The 19225-nt window shown below is 39.5% G+C and overlaps 2 protein-coding genes across 2 annotated transcripts in view; one reads left to right on the top strand and one right to left on the bottom strand.

Moving 5' to 3' along the window:
- Positions 1–17520, bottom strand: part of LOC140233923 (uncharacterized) — a 31223-nt gene extending 13703 nt beyond the window's left edge. Inside the window, exons 1-9 of the mRNA XM_072314012.1 lie at positions 17336–17520; positions 7876–8335; positions 6318–6431; positions 5525–5694; positions 4505–4618; positions 3126–3308; positions 2189–2362; positions 1668–1720; positions 27–168 (exon numbers count right to left, since the gene is read on the bottom strand). Of these exons, the coding sequence (XP_072170113.1) occupies positions 27–168; positions 1668–1720; positions 2189–2362; positions 3126–3308; positions 4505–4618; positions 5525–5694; positions 6318–6431; positions 7876–8335; positions 17336–17416 (1491 nt within the window). The 5' untranslated portion in view covers positions 17417–17520. The remainder of the gene's footprint in view (positions 1–26; positions 169–1667; positions 1721–2188; positions 2363–3125; positions 3309–4504; positions 4619–5524; positions 5695–6317; positions 6432–7875; positions 8336–17335) is intronic.
- Positions 17521–18216: 696 nt separating this feature from the next.
- Positions 18217–19225, top strand: part of LOC140234357 (exportin-2-like) — a 38403-nt gene continuing 37394 nt past the window's right edge. The window contains 1 exon segment of the mRNA XM_072314416.1: positions 18217–18321. The gene's annotated coding sequence lies outside the window, so the exon portion shown is untranslated.

The raw sequence follows: 19225 nt of genomic DNA, 5'->3' as shown, positions 1-19225 counted from the left end.
AGTGTAATCAAAGCGAAGGTTCCTACCACATCGTCGTCTTCCTGGTGAGACGAGTAATGCTGGGTGTTCTTCACCTTGGACTTCATCTTGCCTCCCGCTTTGTCCTTTGCTACTACGCTCTGCGACGCCGAAGTGGCGGGTGTCGAGGAGGATATGGGTGCAGAGAACCTACAACATCAAACAGTTGCAACAATACCTGGTTACTTACCCACACAATGTTTTCCCTGTGTTCCCTTCATATTTTCTGTTCTATGATCAATAGTTTTACAGTAAAATATTGTTTAACTCTAGAACAAACAAACAAACAAACAAACAAACCTCTGAATATGTATAGTGGGTTATATTGGTCAACCGCAAGAAACAATGGACAGTTTGAGCCCTTGGCCCTAAAATTCATAAGATAATTACTTTCAGGTAGAACATGCATAATATGTACTAAGTTTCAAGGTAACTTGAGCCACTTCCGAGATATGGAGGAAAAAGTTAGTTCAGCACCTTCACTTGATCTTTGACCTTTTGACCTTTGAGGCAAAAAGAGAAAAAAAAAAACTTTCCAGAGAATTTCTATTAGGTTACACATGCATACACCAAGTGTAAAAAAATAACCCTGCTGGCATTGCATAAATATGAGGGTAATAGTAAAATTTTGAAGTCTTGCACTTGACCTTTGACCCCTGACCTTTGAGCCCATGAACCCTACATTTTCTAGATAATCACTTCCAGTCAGTACATGTATATACTATGTTCCATGAAGATACCTTGAACAATTTTCCAAGGTACGGAGAAAAAAAAAGAAGTTTTAATATGTTTACTTGACCTTTTGACCTTTGCCCTTTGACCTCATGACCCAAACTTTCATCAGAGAATCTTAATTGGGTAATACATGTATACACTAAGTTTCAAGAAAATATCTTCAGGCATTCAATAGATATGGTGGAAATAGTGAAATTTTATGTATTTGACCCTGACCTTTTGACCTTTGACCTCATGACCCAAACTTTCACCAGAGAATCTTAATTGGGTAAATCATGTATACACTAAGTTTCAAGAAAATCTCTTCAGGCATTCAATAAATATGGTGGAAATAGTGAAATTTTATGTATTTGACTCTGACCTTTTGACCTTTGACCTCATGACCCAAACTTTCACCAGAGAATCTTAATTGGGTAATACATGTATACACTAAGTTTCAAGAAAATATCTTCAGGCATTCAATAGATATGGTGGAAATAGTGAAATTTTATGTATTTGACCTTGACCTTTTGACCTTTGACCTTGAGCATGTGCACCCAAAAGTTGATAGGCACAACTTCACCCCTAATACACATACATGCCAAGTTTCATTAGGATACCTCAACAGGTTTCGATAGTTACCTTGTCCACAAAATTCATTACAGACGGACGGAAGGACGGACGGACGGACGGACGGAAGGACGGACGGACGGAAGGACGGATGGACGGACAACCCGAAAACATAATGCCTCCGGCACCACTTCGTGGCGGAGGCATAAAAAGAGAACCAGCTTTTGGCAAGCGGTTGCAGCAGTAACCGTCAACTATTTAGTTAGCTGTACGACATCTTGCAGAGAGAGAGAGAGAGAGAGAGAGAGAGCTTCATGACAGTGTCGAAGAGGGTGAGTTCAGTCACTTAGCAAGGCAATACTTACCTGAATGAAGGAGCAACACTGGCCGTTGTCGCTGCCGTGCTGACTGGCAACACCTGAAACAGAGAAAAGAATCATTTTTTGTCATCAAAAAAATCAAACTAACAAACATTTGAAGAGGAACTATACCATTTTGATGCATTTGATTATATGTACTATACTGTAAAAGTGGTTAATATTAGCAGGATACAAATTCTCCCATATTTCACATGACCAGAAACTTAGCGTGAAAATAAAAGCACGCCCGAATTTGTGCTTCCTATATGTACCACTATGTAATGTCTTGATTGCACGGAAAAAAAGTGAAATATATCTTACTCTGCCAAGCATAAAAAATTAGTTGTGCGAAAATATCCACTTTAACAGTATGTACCAGGTGTTTATACATCTTCTTTTTTTTTTTTTTTTTAATGTGAGCGTGAGACTTATCACCAGTGCCATACAGAATTCAGCATGTATATTCTCTGTTTATCTAATCAAAACATCAATCATCAAAAGATTTCAACATGTGCACTCAATCTCACCTCAATCTCCGCTGCAGCATCCTTCGTCCTGTCTTCCTTCTCCACATCAATCACCATGGAAACCGGAGGTTGCCTGTTCGGGGCTATACTGGCCTGGTGTGCCACGTGCAGGCCGGAGACGGGCGGGTCCCGGGCCTTTGAGGTACCCGGTCTTCTTGAGAGCCTACTGGTTGGCTGCGAGAGATAACAACACACACACACTTCATATCTCCTCTGTCAATAATCACGCTATTAATCAACATTTTACAAACGTAAAGCTGCTCTATGGAAAGTGCTCTTTAAGGCAATTAATACTAGAGGGTTGCAAAGTGGCTGATAGTCAAAACTACCTCAATCTTAATCCTGGCATCTTGGGTTGTCAGGCTGTCAATTTGTGTACCCCAAGTTACACCGTGTTTAGAAACAATACTGGTGGGTCATCACAAAGATATGACAGGATAGTTACTGCCTGTTGGGAAATGGTCATAGCATATCTGCACATCAGCTGTGGTGACTTACATCCAGAATGAGACACTACTCAAAACACAATAACATACAAGATTGCCTGAATTTTGCATAATGCTATCTGTGTGAAAGCTGCACTCCTTCCATATGTATATCAGGGCTAGATATTAACTTTTGTCTCCGGTGGCCTGTTACGGTCACTAAAATTTAATACCTGTGAAATTTTGGTGGTCCGAAAAAAGAAATGTAATGGCTGTAAATAGAAAGAAAAAGAGGAATCTACTTGAATCATAATTGCCCTACCAAGCCACCAAAAGACATGTTTTTTGAAAGTTCGGTGCCCTAACACCAACATTTAGTGTCCCCGGACCACCACTAATGTCAAGCCCTGTGTATGTGATTTGTTAACCAAACACAGAACTCTTTCATCCCCCTATCTTCAGGGGCTCCCCCCTTCCCCCAGGCTGTACTTTGAGGCACTGGGCGAGCTTACTCTGAATGAGTACGGGGACGCGGTGGGCGACAGCGGAATCTTCTTGGCGTCCAGCAGCGGAGTGGACATCCGCTCCAGGGTGTCCAGGATCTTCTTGGCCGTCGAGCTCGTGGCGCCCAGCTTGCTGTCGAGGTTGATGTTGGCAGGCTTGGGCTTGATGTTGCGCTTGATGGGAAGATGAACCTGTGCAGGGAGAGAGTCCAGACAGCAGTCATGATAAGGACGGAATTGACAAAATAAAAAAATCAACCATCATAAAACCATGTGTTGAGTATCACTGACATATTATCCACTTGTGTAGACATTTGTCAGTGAGGCCCATAATGTCACGGGATGTCTTGAAGATCCAGGTGAAACTCAGCCTACAATACTATTTGAACGAAGTCCATTTTTGTATTCAAGACTTTTGAGTTCCCCCCCCCCCCCATGTCCTGTGAACTCTAAACCACTCTCATTGAGCATACCATCTTCGACCTCTACATATGACCTCAGGTAATTCAAGGCCACTTCAGAATGCCATTCGCAGAAACTTTGACAAGGGAAAGCAATTGCAACAACAAATGCTTCTACTAACTTGACATGGCATGAGCTCCTCCAAGGATGCTGTTGTGGGTTTGGCATGCAGTCAAAAGACCTTAGAACAATGCTGGGAGGGAATCGTGCCTGACGTTGGCAAGATTTCAAATTTCCACAACACTTTATCACTGTTGACCTACGCAGTCCTGGGGTAATTTTGCAGCAGAAATCATTGTCCTATTCTCATCAAATTGGCAACATTCTAAAGTTTCCTGCTTATCCTTCAGTGGAGAAACACTTGCTGAATCTGGTCAAAGTCATGAAATCTGTACCAGTACCAAAAAAAAAAAAAATAAAAAAAAAATAAAAAAAAAATAAAAAAGGTAAAAAATGTGCTAATCTGAGACAAAAACATGAAATTTAAAGACCCGGTAGCATTGGGATACTATGGAGTGGGAAGGCTGGCTTGGCTCGGATATATTCAAAAATCCCAGTTATGAATTGTGAACAGCTTTATCACTGATCTCTGTGTTATGTACACACACACAGCCGAAGAGTCTTGACTGGATTCGATCGCTACAGACGAGCGTACGCTTTGACGCACATATTCGCTGACTGGCAATTCTATTTTAGCAGGCCTGCACTGGCCTTGGTTTTTTGATGTATCCCGGTGGGCAGCGAACAAAGATCAATTCAATCGGGCCAACCTGCTCTTCCAATGCTTTCGGGTCTTTAATGGTGTGCATTGTAAAGACATGATGGAATGTTACCATATCGTTATTCAAGCTGCACTTAGTAAGCAGGATAATGTTTTCAAGATTCCCCAGCCTCATCACATGAGCAATGATTTATGGTTAACATACCTCGTAGGGAGAATTCCTGACCCTCTTCAAGCTGGACCGCTGGGCAGAGGAACCACCAAACTGTGTTCTTCCTGGGTAGAAGGGTGATGCATTCCGGGGCCTATCCTCGCCAAGCTAAGCAGTGGTAGAGAGGAGGTCGAGTATAGAGGGATTAGTACATGTCAACTGAGATGAGACTGGTATCATTTTTACACAACGGATGTGCAATTAGATTAAATTAAACTTAAATGGAGGGGGGGGGGGGGGAGGTGGGTAGTGGTTTAACCCATGTGCAAATCGTTCCAATTTTGACAACTTCATAATAGGAAGTGCTTATACATGTATGTGTACACTTCAATAATCCACTGGACACCAGCAAACATGATGAGTCAAAAAAGAAGGCTGGCTTGCATAATCTATTCCATAGGCGGTTCAGTTTTGAATCATTGCTCACAAAATATTCCCTGCCAGAAAACACTTGGGATAGGCAAACTCGTTAGTTACATTTTCTTGGACGGAATTTTCTTTCCATGCTACAAAATGAAAACTGAGCTAACAATTCCAAAAAAAATAAATAAATAAATGAAAGGATCCTATTACATTCAACCTGATCACACACATGCCCATACACATTAAACATTACACTAGTGTATACATCAAACTTTTATAGAGAGAGGTATCCTATTACATTAACCAAATCAAATATTAACAGGCACACACACATACACTCACAGGCACATTACGAGCTTTATCTTTTTTTTTTCCTCCCATTTTTTTTTTTTTCACTACCATGCACATCAAAGTTTTATAAGGAGTATTTGTTTTTTCAGAGACCATATGTCTGGAAACATCTGAGCATGTAATCCAGGACAGTTCAATAATGGTTTGATTAAACAAAACAATAAACAAACAAACAAACCCAAACCCTCATAATTTTTCTCTCCTAAAGAAACAAATGTATTTCACAGAATGGACCATCACTACTGGCCTAGGCAAATAGGCTCAAAGCAAGGTATTATAGAAGATGCCCTGTCTACCTACCAATCTTGGTGAGCCAAAGTAGGAGCTGTTAAAAGATGGCTTTTTGGCACTAGTGATGGGCTGCTGGGGTCGAGACGACGACAGGCCGAGTGACCCAGCCCCGGATGGTCCGGCTCCGGACATGCTTGACCAGAGGCTGCTCTTGTTCATGGAGTTGGAATGCGCCATTTCTGGAAGAAGTACAAGTTTCAAAAGTCCCGTGACTAATGACACAAACACTATTGTTCCTTAATATCAGGTAAAAAAGAACAGTCCTTGTGAGTGTGTAAAAAAAGACATGCTGTATTTCTTTATACAGGATTCTTGTCATTACCATGACATTTGCCATTGCAGCAAGAGTTGTTATAACAAATAAAAAAAAAAAATGAAATGTAGCCTTAACTACACAAAACACAAGCTTCATAACATTACATTGTACAAGGCTAAATTCCATAACTGGTCCACATCAGCAATCTGGTTATGATTTAAAACAAAGGAGAGAAAAAAGTTACGTATACACAAAAATTTGGTAGTTTTGACGAATTCAGGCCATGTTTCGCACAATATACTGAGGTAAACGAACACAGTTACAATGAAATTCTTGTTACAGAGAAGTAAAAATTCAGGTCCCAAAATTACCATCTATATGTCTTAATACACTTTACTGTTCAGCTATAATGAAATTTCAACATTATAAAAGAAAGCTGCTGGTTCAGAGGACTTCGTTACTACGGGAGTTGCCTGTAGGAGATGTGTTGCAAAAATAACTGAGACACTTCTGTTTTGTTTTGGTTCCTCTGTCGAGTCAACTCACCTGATAACCTGTCTAGGTTTTTCTTGGATAGCTTCTCTCTGTGATCTATCTTATCTACGTGAGGTATAAGGGATGAACACCCGCTGGTTGAGACGGACGTGTCTGAAGCATCATCTGTTGGCACATAAAAATCAACATACAGAGTAAAGTGACTGAGGGAGCTGTGCAAGCCAAAAGACGATACAAAGGGGGGGGGGGGTAATGAAGAGGATAACGCTAGTGTTGCCAATCTCTGCAGATAAGAGGAAATGTTCTCATATACAATACAGAAATACTCCTTCAAGACAATTTTCATTCAAAAGTGGGAAAATTGCCTATACTAAGCATACAAAGTCAAATCTCAGACAAAAACAAAAATAAACATACCACATCATGAAAAGATGGCTCTGTAATGTGTTACACAGACATACATTCTGCAAACACAATGTCTCTAACCCTCAGTTGGCAAGCAAACAGTAGTGCATTCACGCTCTTTGCCCAAAGGGGAATTTTAGTTGCTAAGGGCAAGTGGACTATTGGGTTTTGTAGCATCCTCCAATAAAGTCATAGGCATTTATGTTGCACTCTTTCTGTGGCCTCCCCCCTCCCTACACACACCCGTCACCCAGACACTCTTACATGGCTCTATTTCCTGTGCAACCCACAATCACAGTCTTCATCTGTCTGACAAAATAGGATTTAAACCGATTGTTTGACAAACTCAAGAATACTATTTTGCATTCTGTAGGAGGAAAAACAGATTGGCTATCCTCAGTCGAACATGTTCCTCGTCCCAGAAATGTCCTCCTGCACACGTACACCATAAAACACACTCACTCGCATGTACAAGCTATTGCTCTGCTGTCATTTAAGGCAGTAGAGATGTACGTCTTGGAATTATGTCTCCCTGTGATTTACTGCATTTTTGCTGCACTCTCTCGAAATTGAAATCAGGAAATGGGGGATTAGAATTCAAGCTTAGCAGATTACACTCTGACCCAAGCAGGGAAAAATTTAGCAGACATGTTGAATGCTTCACTTCTTTACAGGAGCATTTGTCTGTTTCATGTTTTAACAAGATGAAATGTTAAAAAGAGGTTCTAATGACATGCTTGTCTCAGCAAGTGACATATATGCATCCAATATACTTTTCCTCTTATAACAGCATTTGTGGAATCCGTATCATGCAAAGACCTTTCTCTACATAATATTTTTTCATAGAACACGTGCATATCATATGCATAAGAGTTCCTTTTCTTCATGTGTGTCCACATTAAAAAAAATTCCATAGCAAAAATTGGGCACTTCAGTACAGTTTAAAATACAGACTATAAGTAATAAAAAAACAATATGTGGGTGAAAGGACACCTCACAATTTCCTTGTATCTTCTTCACTTTAAATTTCGGTTACCATTCCTCTCAATATGTTATTTTTACGACAACAATTCTCCATGTGATCCGATAGTAAATGATTAATCAAAGAGCTTCCATTATCTCACTACCTTTTCATTTTCTCCAATCTTCTTTTCACTGTAATTTGTTATTTTTTTTTTTTGAATTCCTCTAAAATTTGCCTTACCTTTATCTAGAATGGGCTTCCGAGCAGCCATAGCTTGCATTTCTTCATTTGGTGTGGACGTCCCTATAGGATTGGCATAGTTCCTGAAAGGTAAGGGCGTGTGCCTAATCCCCCTGCTGGTACTGGGGATATCCTCCTCAATGATCACAACATCATCGTCCCTCTCTTGCACAACATCCCCCTGTGATTGCACGATGGGCGTGGTTTCCATCTCCGTCTGGCTGGGAACCGCGAGGGCCTCCTTCCCGCGCCCGGCGTTGACGTCGGGAGTGCTCGTGGCAACCGCCGGGGGCATGAAGCCCGGCGTGCTCACGGCTGCGTCGCTACTGGCCGGCGGTTCCGGGGTAGAGGATCGGGAGCTTCCCTCTCCGTCATCGTCATTCGGGTTAGTCCACAGGTTGTTCAGCCATGACGGGGTGATGAAGTCTTTTACGGTATCTGACACCCTTGCAAGAAGCGACTGTATGGAAATAAAATATGACAAAACTTACAATAAGCACATTTATACAGACATGACACACACTTCATTGGCCTAAATGTACGACTACACCACAACTGCCAAACAATGAATACAATGTACATCATTCCATAGTACCAGGTATGGCACACACAAATTGTTTTACTGACGGCAAAATAGACAAAAAATGCATCATAATCCGAGAGTTAGATGCATGAAACATACATGTACATACATGTACCATGTATTTCAAATACGGAAAAATAAATATTTTTGCGAGACAAATTTTTCCCGCGTGCTCGGCCGGGTAAGAAGAGTTTCACATGTTTTTAATTCCACGGAATCAAGACATCAACTACTTGAACATATGGCAAGCAAAAATATTTGTGTGCTTTATTTTTCGTGCCAGTTTCTGGTTGCTCGAAATGCTTGAAAATTTCCACACCGCGAAAATTTCCACTTTTACAGTAAGCACTTCTGTGATTGGATGGAGGATAAAAATGGTCAGTTTACACACTGTGTCAACTTTGGCTGGTCAGAGTTTTGAGTAGATGAGTGACTGACTACCTTAAATTGATATGCATTTTTTTTTAAATTTTTTATTCAAGTGTTGAAAAGAAGCCTCTATATCAACATGGAATTGTGGTACATGTATGTTATCTTACTATAATTTTCCAAAACAAAGGATTTAACATCTTAAACCTAAATGTCTTGCATGTTTTTGTATCCTCTTGCTGTGAGAATATATTGTAGCACAAATCAATACATATAACCACTGAAACTGTTGGCTGCAGATTTTATTCTTCATTCACATCGAAAGCAAAAAAAAAAAAAGAAGAAAAGAAATCTAACATTATCCAGTTCGATCTCGAAAACACATGAGTAACTCTTGAGGGAAGGACATAGTCTGAATCTAATGCTATGGGGGCACAGTGTAGTAACTAATGCTGCTCAAGCGTTGCTTCACTGGTAACTTCATACTGCCTACATATAGTATACAATAACACTGTCAGATGCATGACTTGTACAGTGTAATGCACTCTGCTGCTCATACACAATGCATGCATTCACCTCTGTGCAGAATATCTTACAGCCCCAGGCAGAGTCGTTCATGGTACATAGTGCGTTTTGAGATTATGATACAGCATTATCACATGACCCATGTCACGAAAGGTCACTTGCAGAGTGTCCAATTATGTGCTCCATACCTGACATATGCAGTGTAAATGTATACACAGTAATTATTTTTACATAGTTGTTACTCTCCAGTGGGCGTTTCTTGTCTTTGTGGCGAGAAGTTATGCAAACACAGTGCAGCGTACTATTAGCAGCTTCCACTATCAGTGAACCTGGAACAATTCAAGTCCCTCATTTTACTGACTTCTTTTCACATGGCAAATATTTCTTTTAACACAGATTGTACACAAAGTGAATGAGCTTGGCACTACCCCAGGCTGTACACTGTATGAATGCACTGCATGATCCTCCCATGAAATACAATAGTACCAGAGCCAAACGCAAGGACTACATACATTTTGTACACATTGATATCAACTTGAGCATAATGATCAAAGAGAAAAATAACTAAAAATGCTGAGAGTGTGATTCTTGTGCATACATTTGTATTTGCATCCTGTTGGCATCCATTTTCATGTAATATTGTACGACCCTCCCTCCACTTCATGTCCAACCCCCCTCCAAAAAAAGAAAGAAAAAAAAAACCCACAATAAACAAAGAGAAAATAAACAGAAGAATGTCAGCAGCTTTGCACAAAGAAACAAAGTTTCAGATAGATTTACAATTACTGTAGGAATATAGCAGGAAACATTGTCAGTACAATGTAACCTGTGACCCAAGTTTACCTTTGTTAATGCCCAATTTTATAGTTGTGCCATAGGTGTAACATTTTACAGTATGTACCAACTTATAACGGCACTGTAGTGTATGCTGTTCCAACTCATAGCGTGTCCATTGGAGAGTTACATTTGAGAGTTACATTGTAGTACACACTCAAAATGCATTCAACATGAAGATATTGTTACGCATTGTATTGAGGTATGAATGACAGTATGCATCATTGTTGTTCCCCCACACACATACATCGTACATGTACGTATACTGTACATATACACACACTCAATAACATTCTCATGTAGAGTACATGTACATGTACATGCTGTATTTCAAACACTACAAGAAGCCAAGATTCTTTTTTATTCTGAAGCCACATGATCTGGTAGCTGCTATCAAACTGACATAAAAGCCCTCATATGAACAAAGGGCATCACTTTACAAATGATATCTTTGCATTCATGTGATAACACTACAAGGAGCCCCAACTCTTTTTCATTCTGAAGCCATATGATCTGGTAGCTGTTACCATACTGACAAAAATGTCCTCATATGAACAAAGGACATCACTTTACAAATGATATTATTGCATTCATGTGGTTAGTTTTTGATATCTATGTTAAACAGAAAATTTTGGTGACTTAACAGGAACAGACTAAAAAAAAAAAAAAAGATATGAAAAAATGACGTCAGTCTGATATTGGCTTTCTACTACAAACACCACATAGGCAGAGTCGCATTTTATTCCACAGTTTCTTAATAAAAGTCAAACATTAAACAAAACAAAACAATTTGATTAAGATTTGTCTACCTAATAATATGTACCTTGATTTATACTGGCACATTCTTGATTTCACAACTGAGACTGCTGAAATAGAGTACCGGTACTCAGTAGCAACATACTACTGCACCTCAGGAAGACTGAAGACTTCTTTTCACTTTCTATCAAACTAAGACAAAAAAAAAAAAAAAAGGAGAATAATGTTCTCCTTTTTGTCTTAATTTAATAGAAAGAGAAATGAGAGGTCTCCAATTTTTTTTTTCTGAATTGCAGTAGCAAGTTGCAACTGAGTACTCTAGGTCAGCAGTCATTACAAAGAATAAAGAAGGATAAAAATCAAAGTTCTGCATTCTGCAGATTACTGTATTGCTGTAGCAACTCAAGGCATATTGAAGCTGCTAGTTTTCATACAAGTGGTATAACTGAACTCCAGTAGTACTTCTGATGGAGGTACAACTATTACCAAACTATTTTATTGGAAATACCCCCCCCCCCCAAGAAGAAAGAAAGAAAGAGGGATCTGATAATCACGTTATACATGTCAGTGTATGTAATGCATGAAACTGTGGCGCAATATAGACTTGTCAACATCCAAAACGACAGTGTCTGAAATGCTCTGTGACCTTCAACATACTGTGAGAAAATTCTGGATGCATGCTCAAGATTATTATTGATAAAGCATGCAATGGAAACTTGCATGCATGGCTGATGTGCAAATATGACAACAGAAAATAGAGCATGACCATATCGGTACTATTATGATCTGAAATATTGCACTGAACTTCATCTCAACTTCTATGCAAAACAAACACTCAAGCAGGTGAGAATTCTGGGGATCACAAATACCTGTACGCACTTGACCACAAGAGGACGCTCATTTCTTTGTTCTTTATACATGTATGGTAGCTCGCCTGACATGCTGAAGGTCACATCAGGTCGCGCCTTCTGTTGCGATGCCTACTAACTTCCGCATCTTCACAAGTGCCAATACTACTACCATCTATGCTGCAAATATTTACTGTAAGGAAAACAGGGCAGTAATTTCAGTCAACATCCCCTTCTTTAGTCTGCAACGAGGAGAAGAGAAAAAGCTAATATGATGAGATGGTATGGGTATGTGGCAAGGACAGATGAAAAGCTCTAGTTACTATGTAACTGCCAAACCCGGTTTGTTTGTTTGTTTTGTATGTCTCAGTTTCCATCCGAGACGATGGCTGGATAGCCCATATTCAGCTGCACTAGCTGGTCTTCCATGGGGTCCATTTTGATGCAGGGTGGGACCATTTCATCAGGTTATTGCAACCTGGGCCCCGTTGCATAAAAGTTTTGTGGTAACTTTGCCATCCGATGGTAACTACCATGGCAAAAATACTTAACAGCCAATCAAAATCAAGAATTCCATGGAAGTTACCATTGGATGGCAAAGTTACCATAATATTAGTAAGTTTTATGCAAGGGGCCCCTGCACTTTGCGATGAATGAATGAATCGGGATCTTTTACATTGTACATGCATGAGTTGTGGCTCTCTAACACATGGGACCTCTATTTTATGTCCTATCTGAGGGACAAAGTGCTTTGCCTCTTACTAGATGGGACAGTATGATTACACACATTACTAAGTTAGACTTGGGAATCAAACCCGGGTCCTTTGGATAGCCTCTGGAGGCAGCAAATACCAAAACACCTACACCTGCATGTGATTCCTTGCAATTGGAAGGCTTAGCAAGCATAACAATAGCGAATGTCAGAAGGAAACAAAAAGATTGCAAACACACAACACAACACTGTGCAAAAAAGACTATTTTACTGGTACACTCGTACATGTAAGTGTAAATTGTTCAAGTGTGTATGCTTATGACTCCATTATGTGCACATGAGGATTTGTACACGAGGATTTGTACACATGCACTGTATAATCATAGATTACAAATGAAAGTACACTGTAACTGGACATGTCAGCAGAAATTCAGATATGTACAGTGTACTCCCTGTAATTGGATGAAAATACTCTCTGCATGCATTAATGTTCTACTAGCAGAGCTTTAGTTTCATCAAAAGGTGTCTAGAGCATATTACACTGTAAGAACTTAACAAGTTTTCTTTTCAATTAAACAAACCTCATGAGAATGGGACTGAACAAATACTTCCTGTATAAAAACAGGATTTTAGAGGGAATCCAAGTAGCAACCCTTTTGGGTTTCCTATCATGACATCATTATGCTAACTTGATCATCCAGGCTCATCATTAAGGTCACTCCTGGGTGATCATGTGGTATCCCTGAAATATTAAACCACAATAGTGCATTGTCATGGAGAGCCTGAAAGCTAATACTGCAAACCAAATTACTGTAAAAGTGGAAATTTTCGCGGTGTTGAAATTTTCGCGCATTTCGCGCAACCAGAAACTAGCGCGAAAATAAAAACACGCAAATATTTTTGCTTGCCATACGTTCCTGTGCGTCATGTCTTGATTCCGCGGAATTAAAAACACGCGAAACTCTTCTGACCGGGCCTAGCGCGAAAAATTAGTCCCGCGAAAATATCCACTTTTACAGTATACAATTACATGTATGTGACCATTTTTTCCCCCCAATATTATTACTTATAAACCTATCAAATAGAGTACAATGTATGATTGACAGTCATCTCAAATGGCTTGCCTTAAGTGAGAATTAAAATCCACACTTCCATTTGCCTCGAGGACTGCTATGCATACAGTCCCTACAGTTACAATTTACAGTAGGTATTGAAGCCAAACAGCAAATGAATGAAGAAAATGCTGATGCACTTTCACCAACAAGTGTAAGATAATCTAAAAACATCAAACTCAAAACAACAAAATCACTATTTAGCAAGGTGCTACGTGCACACAATCGCTTGCCTGATTGCTTAGGGCAAGTGAGAATCTTAGTCGGGGAAGTGTTTTGGAACAATAAGAAAAATGCCTGCCCAAAATCTTATTGCCAATGGGCAGCAAAAAAAACAAAACAAACAAAACAAAATAAAAAACTCCCAATAATTCTGCCCACGCCGCAGAGCCCTGTCATAGATGCACTGTGGGATTCCTCAGGAGTATTGTCGCTTCAGGTTGTCTTGCACGTGCCAATAGTTCCCAAACAGTTCAATGCAACTTTTTTTTTTTTTTGCTGCGTTTTTTCTTTGGTTAGAATTCAACTTCAAGAGAGTTCGAAATTTCAAAATTTTACTCATTTGTGGTCACTAGTCATAGTTCACTACTGCAAGGCTTCTATGTGCTGGTCACCTGCATGATGGATAGCGAAAAAATCTTCAAAAAAAAAAAACAAAAAAAAAACCTCTGGATAAAGACGGAATGTGACCCAAGTGCATATACAACCATATGCAGCCAAGTTCTATTTAGTTCATCATTTAGTTCTACTACATGTATCACCAATGAACAACCAAAGAAAACTACATGTAAACTACCAAATGTAAGCCTGTAACACACAAATGGACATGGACCCAACATGCAATAATCTGCATTGCATGTGTAACATTAGACTCTACATTCACATGAAACAGGCAGGTCCATGGTACACTGTACATGGTGGCTTGTTGTGTTATTCTCGCTATCAAGTATCAATGCAATATTGTAAAAACTCCAACGGCAGTGGCGCTATTTCATTTCCGTCATAATGTGTTGATATCAAACTCTGCGCCGGTGCACAACATAATTTCTATTCAGTCGTATGTGAAAAGCATCAAGCACTACAATTTTGTACATTGTATCTGTATCTCTAAACTATCATAGCTTCATAGATTTTCCCAGCAATTGTTACATGTTGGGGGAAAAGGAATCTATTGTAAGTTCAGAAAATATATTTCTATTGTGAGGTGACGCTATTTTGGTCATGGAAAAAAGGAAAATATTAGATGCGATTTCGGTATACTATGCTCTGCATAAGCTTGCTGCACTGTGACTGCATAACCAAAGGAAGTGCACAACACCGAAATGTGACCTTGTTCGACCTCCGAACGTTGCACTTGGGTGCGTACAATGTAAGATCACATCATTCATTTGCATCTAGTAGTAGTCTATGGCCAGCGTATAGACCACCAACCACAAAATGTTTCTCACACATTTGACATGCGAAAGAGAAAATTAAATTCTGAATATGTGATTTGAGGATATGATTGTGTTGTGTCTTGAAAAGTCCCTTGTAGCAATTGATCTGAATGTAAAACAAAAAATAATAGCAAGTTCTTCTAATTTCTATGGTATCTTTAAAAAAGATAAAGTTGCTTTTCTGCCTTTCCCTCAGCTTGTATCGAGTCTTGTGGTAGTGATTGATTGAGGTTTGGTGTTGTTATTTGTGTTGTGTCTGTGTGTGAGGGTCTGTGTTTGAATGAAATATTAAAGACTGAAAATGTGACAATACGACAAAAGTGACAGAATATGAAGGGGGGGGGGGGAGGAAATGAATGAACAGATAAAAGAAAGGCAAACCTGGAGAGAAAAGATTTCTAAAATTGGAACAAAAAATAAAATTACGAATGTAAGAAATATAGTGGAAGGAAAGAAAGACGAGAGACTTACATTAGACGTACATTTTAGGGGTAATAGATATGTTTGAAAAAAAAAAAGAGGAAAGCAAAGCAAAAAAAAAAAAATTAAAGATTTTAACCAAAAATTCAGACAGAAATAGAATTTTAAAATGAGAGATGAGCAATAACTAGGTTAGAGGTAGGCCTACATGTCTACATGTAGATGAAAGGAGAGATGAATAGGGAGGAAAGAGAATTAGACACCTGCTACAGGTTGAAAAGTATACAAAGGAAATGATAGATCTACATTAGAAGGAACATAAGAAAAAGATATTGGAGAAGAAAGAAAGAAAAAGTAAATTGTACATGGAGGGAAAGATAACCTGAAGGAGTGAAGGAAACAAAGAGCAAAGTGATGGGCAGAAAATGAGATTGAATAGAAATTGAGAACAGTTAGACATGAGGAAATTCACAAACACAAATAAGTCAAAGAAAGGATTATTATAAAAAGGAAAGGGAAAGTTAAGATAAAATACCTGGAAATCAAAGACAAAGAACAGAAGGAAAGATAGAAAAGAGAAAGATATAATAAAGGGACGCATACACAAACTGCTAGCTGCTTTATATACCACAAGACTTCGCCGATGCCGAGGAAGAGGGAAAAACAAATTTAGCTTTTCAAACACACCATTAAAAAAAAAAAACTGTTGGATCACTAAAAACATTGGATCAAACGAGCCATTCTTTGCATGTATGCACTTGCGCTGAACATGTTCGTACTGTATAGATTGGTTGTGTGCAGAGCAGCTTTTCAAGTAATCAACTTCAAGATTTTCCAACAGTGCAACACTAGGCCTACAAAAAGTGGAACTAAAACATAACTTGTGTCTTTGCGGAGTCAGATGCAATCATTTTAATTTTCGCGTACAGATATTTTCGCGAATTGCTACTTGGAGAACATTTTTGCGTGTTGTTGATTTCGCGGTTGCGAGGGTCTCGCGCGTTTTTGTTTTTGCACGTTGTTATTTTCGCGGTTCAAAGGCGATTTGCGAAATTCGGGAAAATAAAACCACCGTGATAAAACCACCGTACAATAAAATAAAACCACCGTACAGTAATTAAGGTGAGCCTGTGTATGACTGGACTCGGAGATCAATTGACGAGGTGGTGTTAACATACACTAGCACCCAGACACCATTCAAAATGTTCTGAAAGTTTCTGTCTTACTAACGTTAGGCCTACCAGAAATCATGCATCGTTGGAGCTTTGACCATGTAGGCCTACACGAGCCTACACACACACATTGCATCGTCGAGCAGATGAATCTAGGTCTACACAGAACAAAACAGAAGCCAACCCTTCACACAATGGCAAGGGTGACCTGCAGGCTGTGCTGCTGTGCTTCCAGTCTCATCGCCACAGATGGATGGATGCCCATGTCACGTCGAGGTACAAGGTTGCTAAAGCAATCGAGCCATGCTTGTTTGGACCGATTGGGTCACCGTCGTGCATGCACATGCAGTATGCATGTGCCAGTGCAGTGCAGTGCCAATAACTTTTGCTAACACTAACAGTTTAATCAAAGAAACACCGCACCGTGAACATGTTCACTACAATTTTCATAAAGTGGTAGATCTAATGTCAGACTTAATATGGACAATCAGCATGAAGTTCTCGCACAAAATGCGTTCATGTCATTGTGTTCATGGCCTGTCTCGAAACAGCCATCTCCAGACATGTTCATGTCACGTATTTCACATTCGCCTAACTACGCAGACAGTCACAGCAACGAGAACGTGGAAAGACAGACTTCTACGTGCAATTTACGTAGCAGAGTATGCGGTCCCAGCGTGCGCGAAAACTTACCTTTGGTTTCGGGCGTTCGTATGGCTTCCGAGAGCTATGAGAGCGCTTAGAACGAATTTTTCCTCCAGAAGGGGTTGCCATGGCTGGTGAAAGCGATTCTAACCGCCACAGCAACCGTAATATTAAGAAAGATAGATTGGAAATCTTTCAATTTATGAAATATTCTTCACGAAGTCCATTGAGTATCACAGAGATTGAGTCAAGATGGCGGCTTTTTTCAAAGAAGTTGATTGGTCAATTATCACGTGATTGTATGCACTTTTCCCTTTTACTATAAATGTATTTGTTTCAGACCAAAAAGAGCGCTAAAAAAACGTATGATTGTTCGTAATTCATAAAAGAATACCTTATATTTGTGACATATTATAAAATGTGAAGAATAAATCCAAATATATTTATTATTCCAGTAAAGTTTATCTTATGAAAATATTGAGCGACGGAGGACAGTGCACAATTTCGCCATTTTGAACACAAAGCGCGCGGCGTATGTACGTTTCCCCATACACACACGTGAAGGATACGTATGCAATTTACTGGTTCATACTGACTGTGTACAGTGCTGGACGTCGGTGGACGTCGGACGTGTAACTAGTGAATTGCTTCCTGCTGCAATGCCGCGCGGCTAGCTGGTATGCGGGGACAGCCGGCTGAAGAAGGCAGTGCAGTGTGACGGACGTCCTTTCCATGAAGAGAAACAAACCCTAATTTACTCCGACGTGACCGCCACCAAATTGATCTGACTGGATTGATCTGACGTTGGCTGCGGTTCGCCCGCTAATCTACACAGACACGATAGCCTAGGGCCTAGCCTACTACTACCTGGCCAATTGATATCTGGCTCCCGTTCTCACGGCACGGTTCTACAATCATTAAAACGGGACTCATACGACTTTCGAGTATCGAGCGCCGACTAGTCTAGCTCTAACGTTAGCTGAGCGCTTGGACTAGAATCTACAGTGACCAGTGTCGTCAGTGACACAGAATTTGTGAGTTGCAATCTGGTTTTCTGAGAGTCGTGAGACGAGACCTCTTGTGGGTGTGTTACTACATAAATTTACTAGAAATTCAAGAATACTACTAAATTTAGTCTAATATTTTAGTTGTAGGCACCCTACTCTGAATTTGAGTATAATGCTAATGATAGAACCTAACTTGTTAAACGTTATTATGCGTTCCGTTAGAGATAGTGGAAAGAGTTCCTTTTTCTCTCTTTTTGCCATTTGGGACAGCCACCCCAATTAAATTTTACACTGTAACTGTTAGTATGGTTGAGGGGTCTAGATATCGCGCACGTAAATTTGAAATGCTCTTATAATAGAAGTTATTCTATAATCGTACCTGAATTTCTCAATGAATATCACGAAAAAGCAGAAAAATCACCTCCCAGAATCTCCTGATGATACGATGACGGAGTAGTGCGCTGTCGCCGTTTGTATGTCGGACTTTCTTTTATGCGTTCAATTTCTCGGGGTATGTAAAGATCGCGCAGCTGCCCTCTGTAGTTTCATGCGTGAAAGTGTCTGCCCCTCTGCGGCTGTAACGTGCTCCGGCTTTCGTAGAATATTTTTTCACTTGATATTAAATTTGTCCCTGTTATAAGCAACAGCAGTTTTACCTAACTTGTGTATATTATTGTTATTATTATTATTATATGTGTTATTATTATTATCATTATTATTATTATTATTGTTATTATTATTATCATCATTATTACTATTATCACCACCACCATCATCGATCATCATAATCATCATCATCATTATCATTTTCATTATTATTATTATCACTTCCACCACCATCATCATTTTATCATTATTATCATTATTTCTATCATTGATATTTTCATAATCGTTAATGATTTTTATTTATAAAGTTTTCTTACAATATTTC

This window comes from Diadema setosum, chromosome 10 (genome assembly GCF_964275005.1).
Source record: "Diadema setosum chromosome 10, eeDiaSeto1, whole genome shotgun sequence".
Taxonomy (NCBI): domain Eukaryota; kingdom Metazoa; phylum Echinodermata; class Echinoidea; order Diadematoida; family Diadematidae; genus Diadema; species Diadema setosum.
This window is presented reverse-complemented; position numbering and strand designations above follow the sequence as displayed.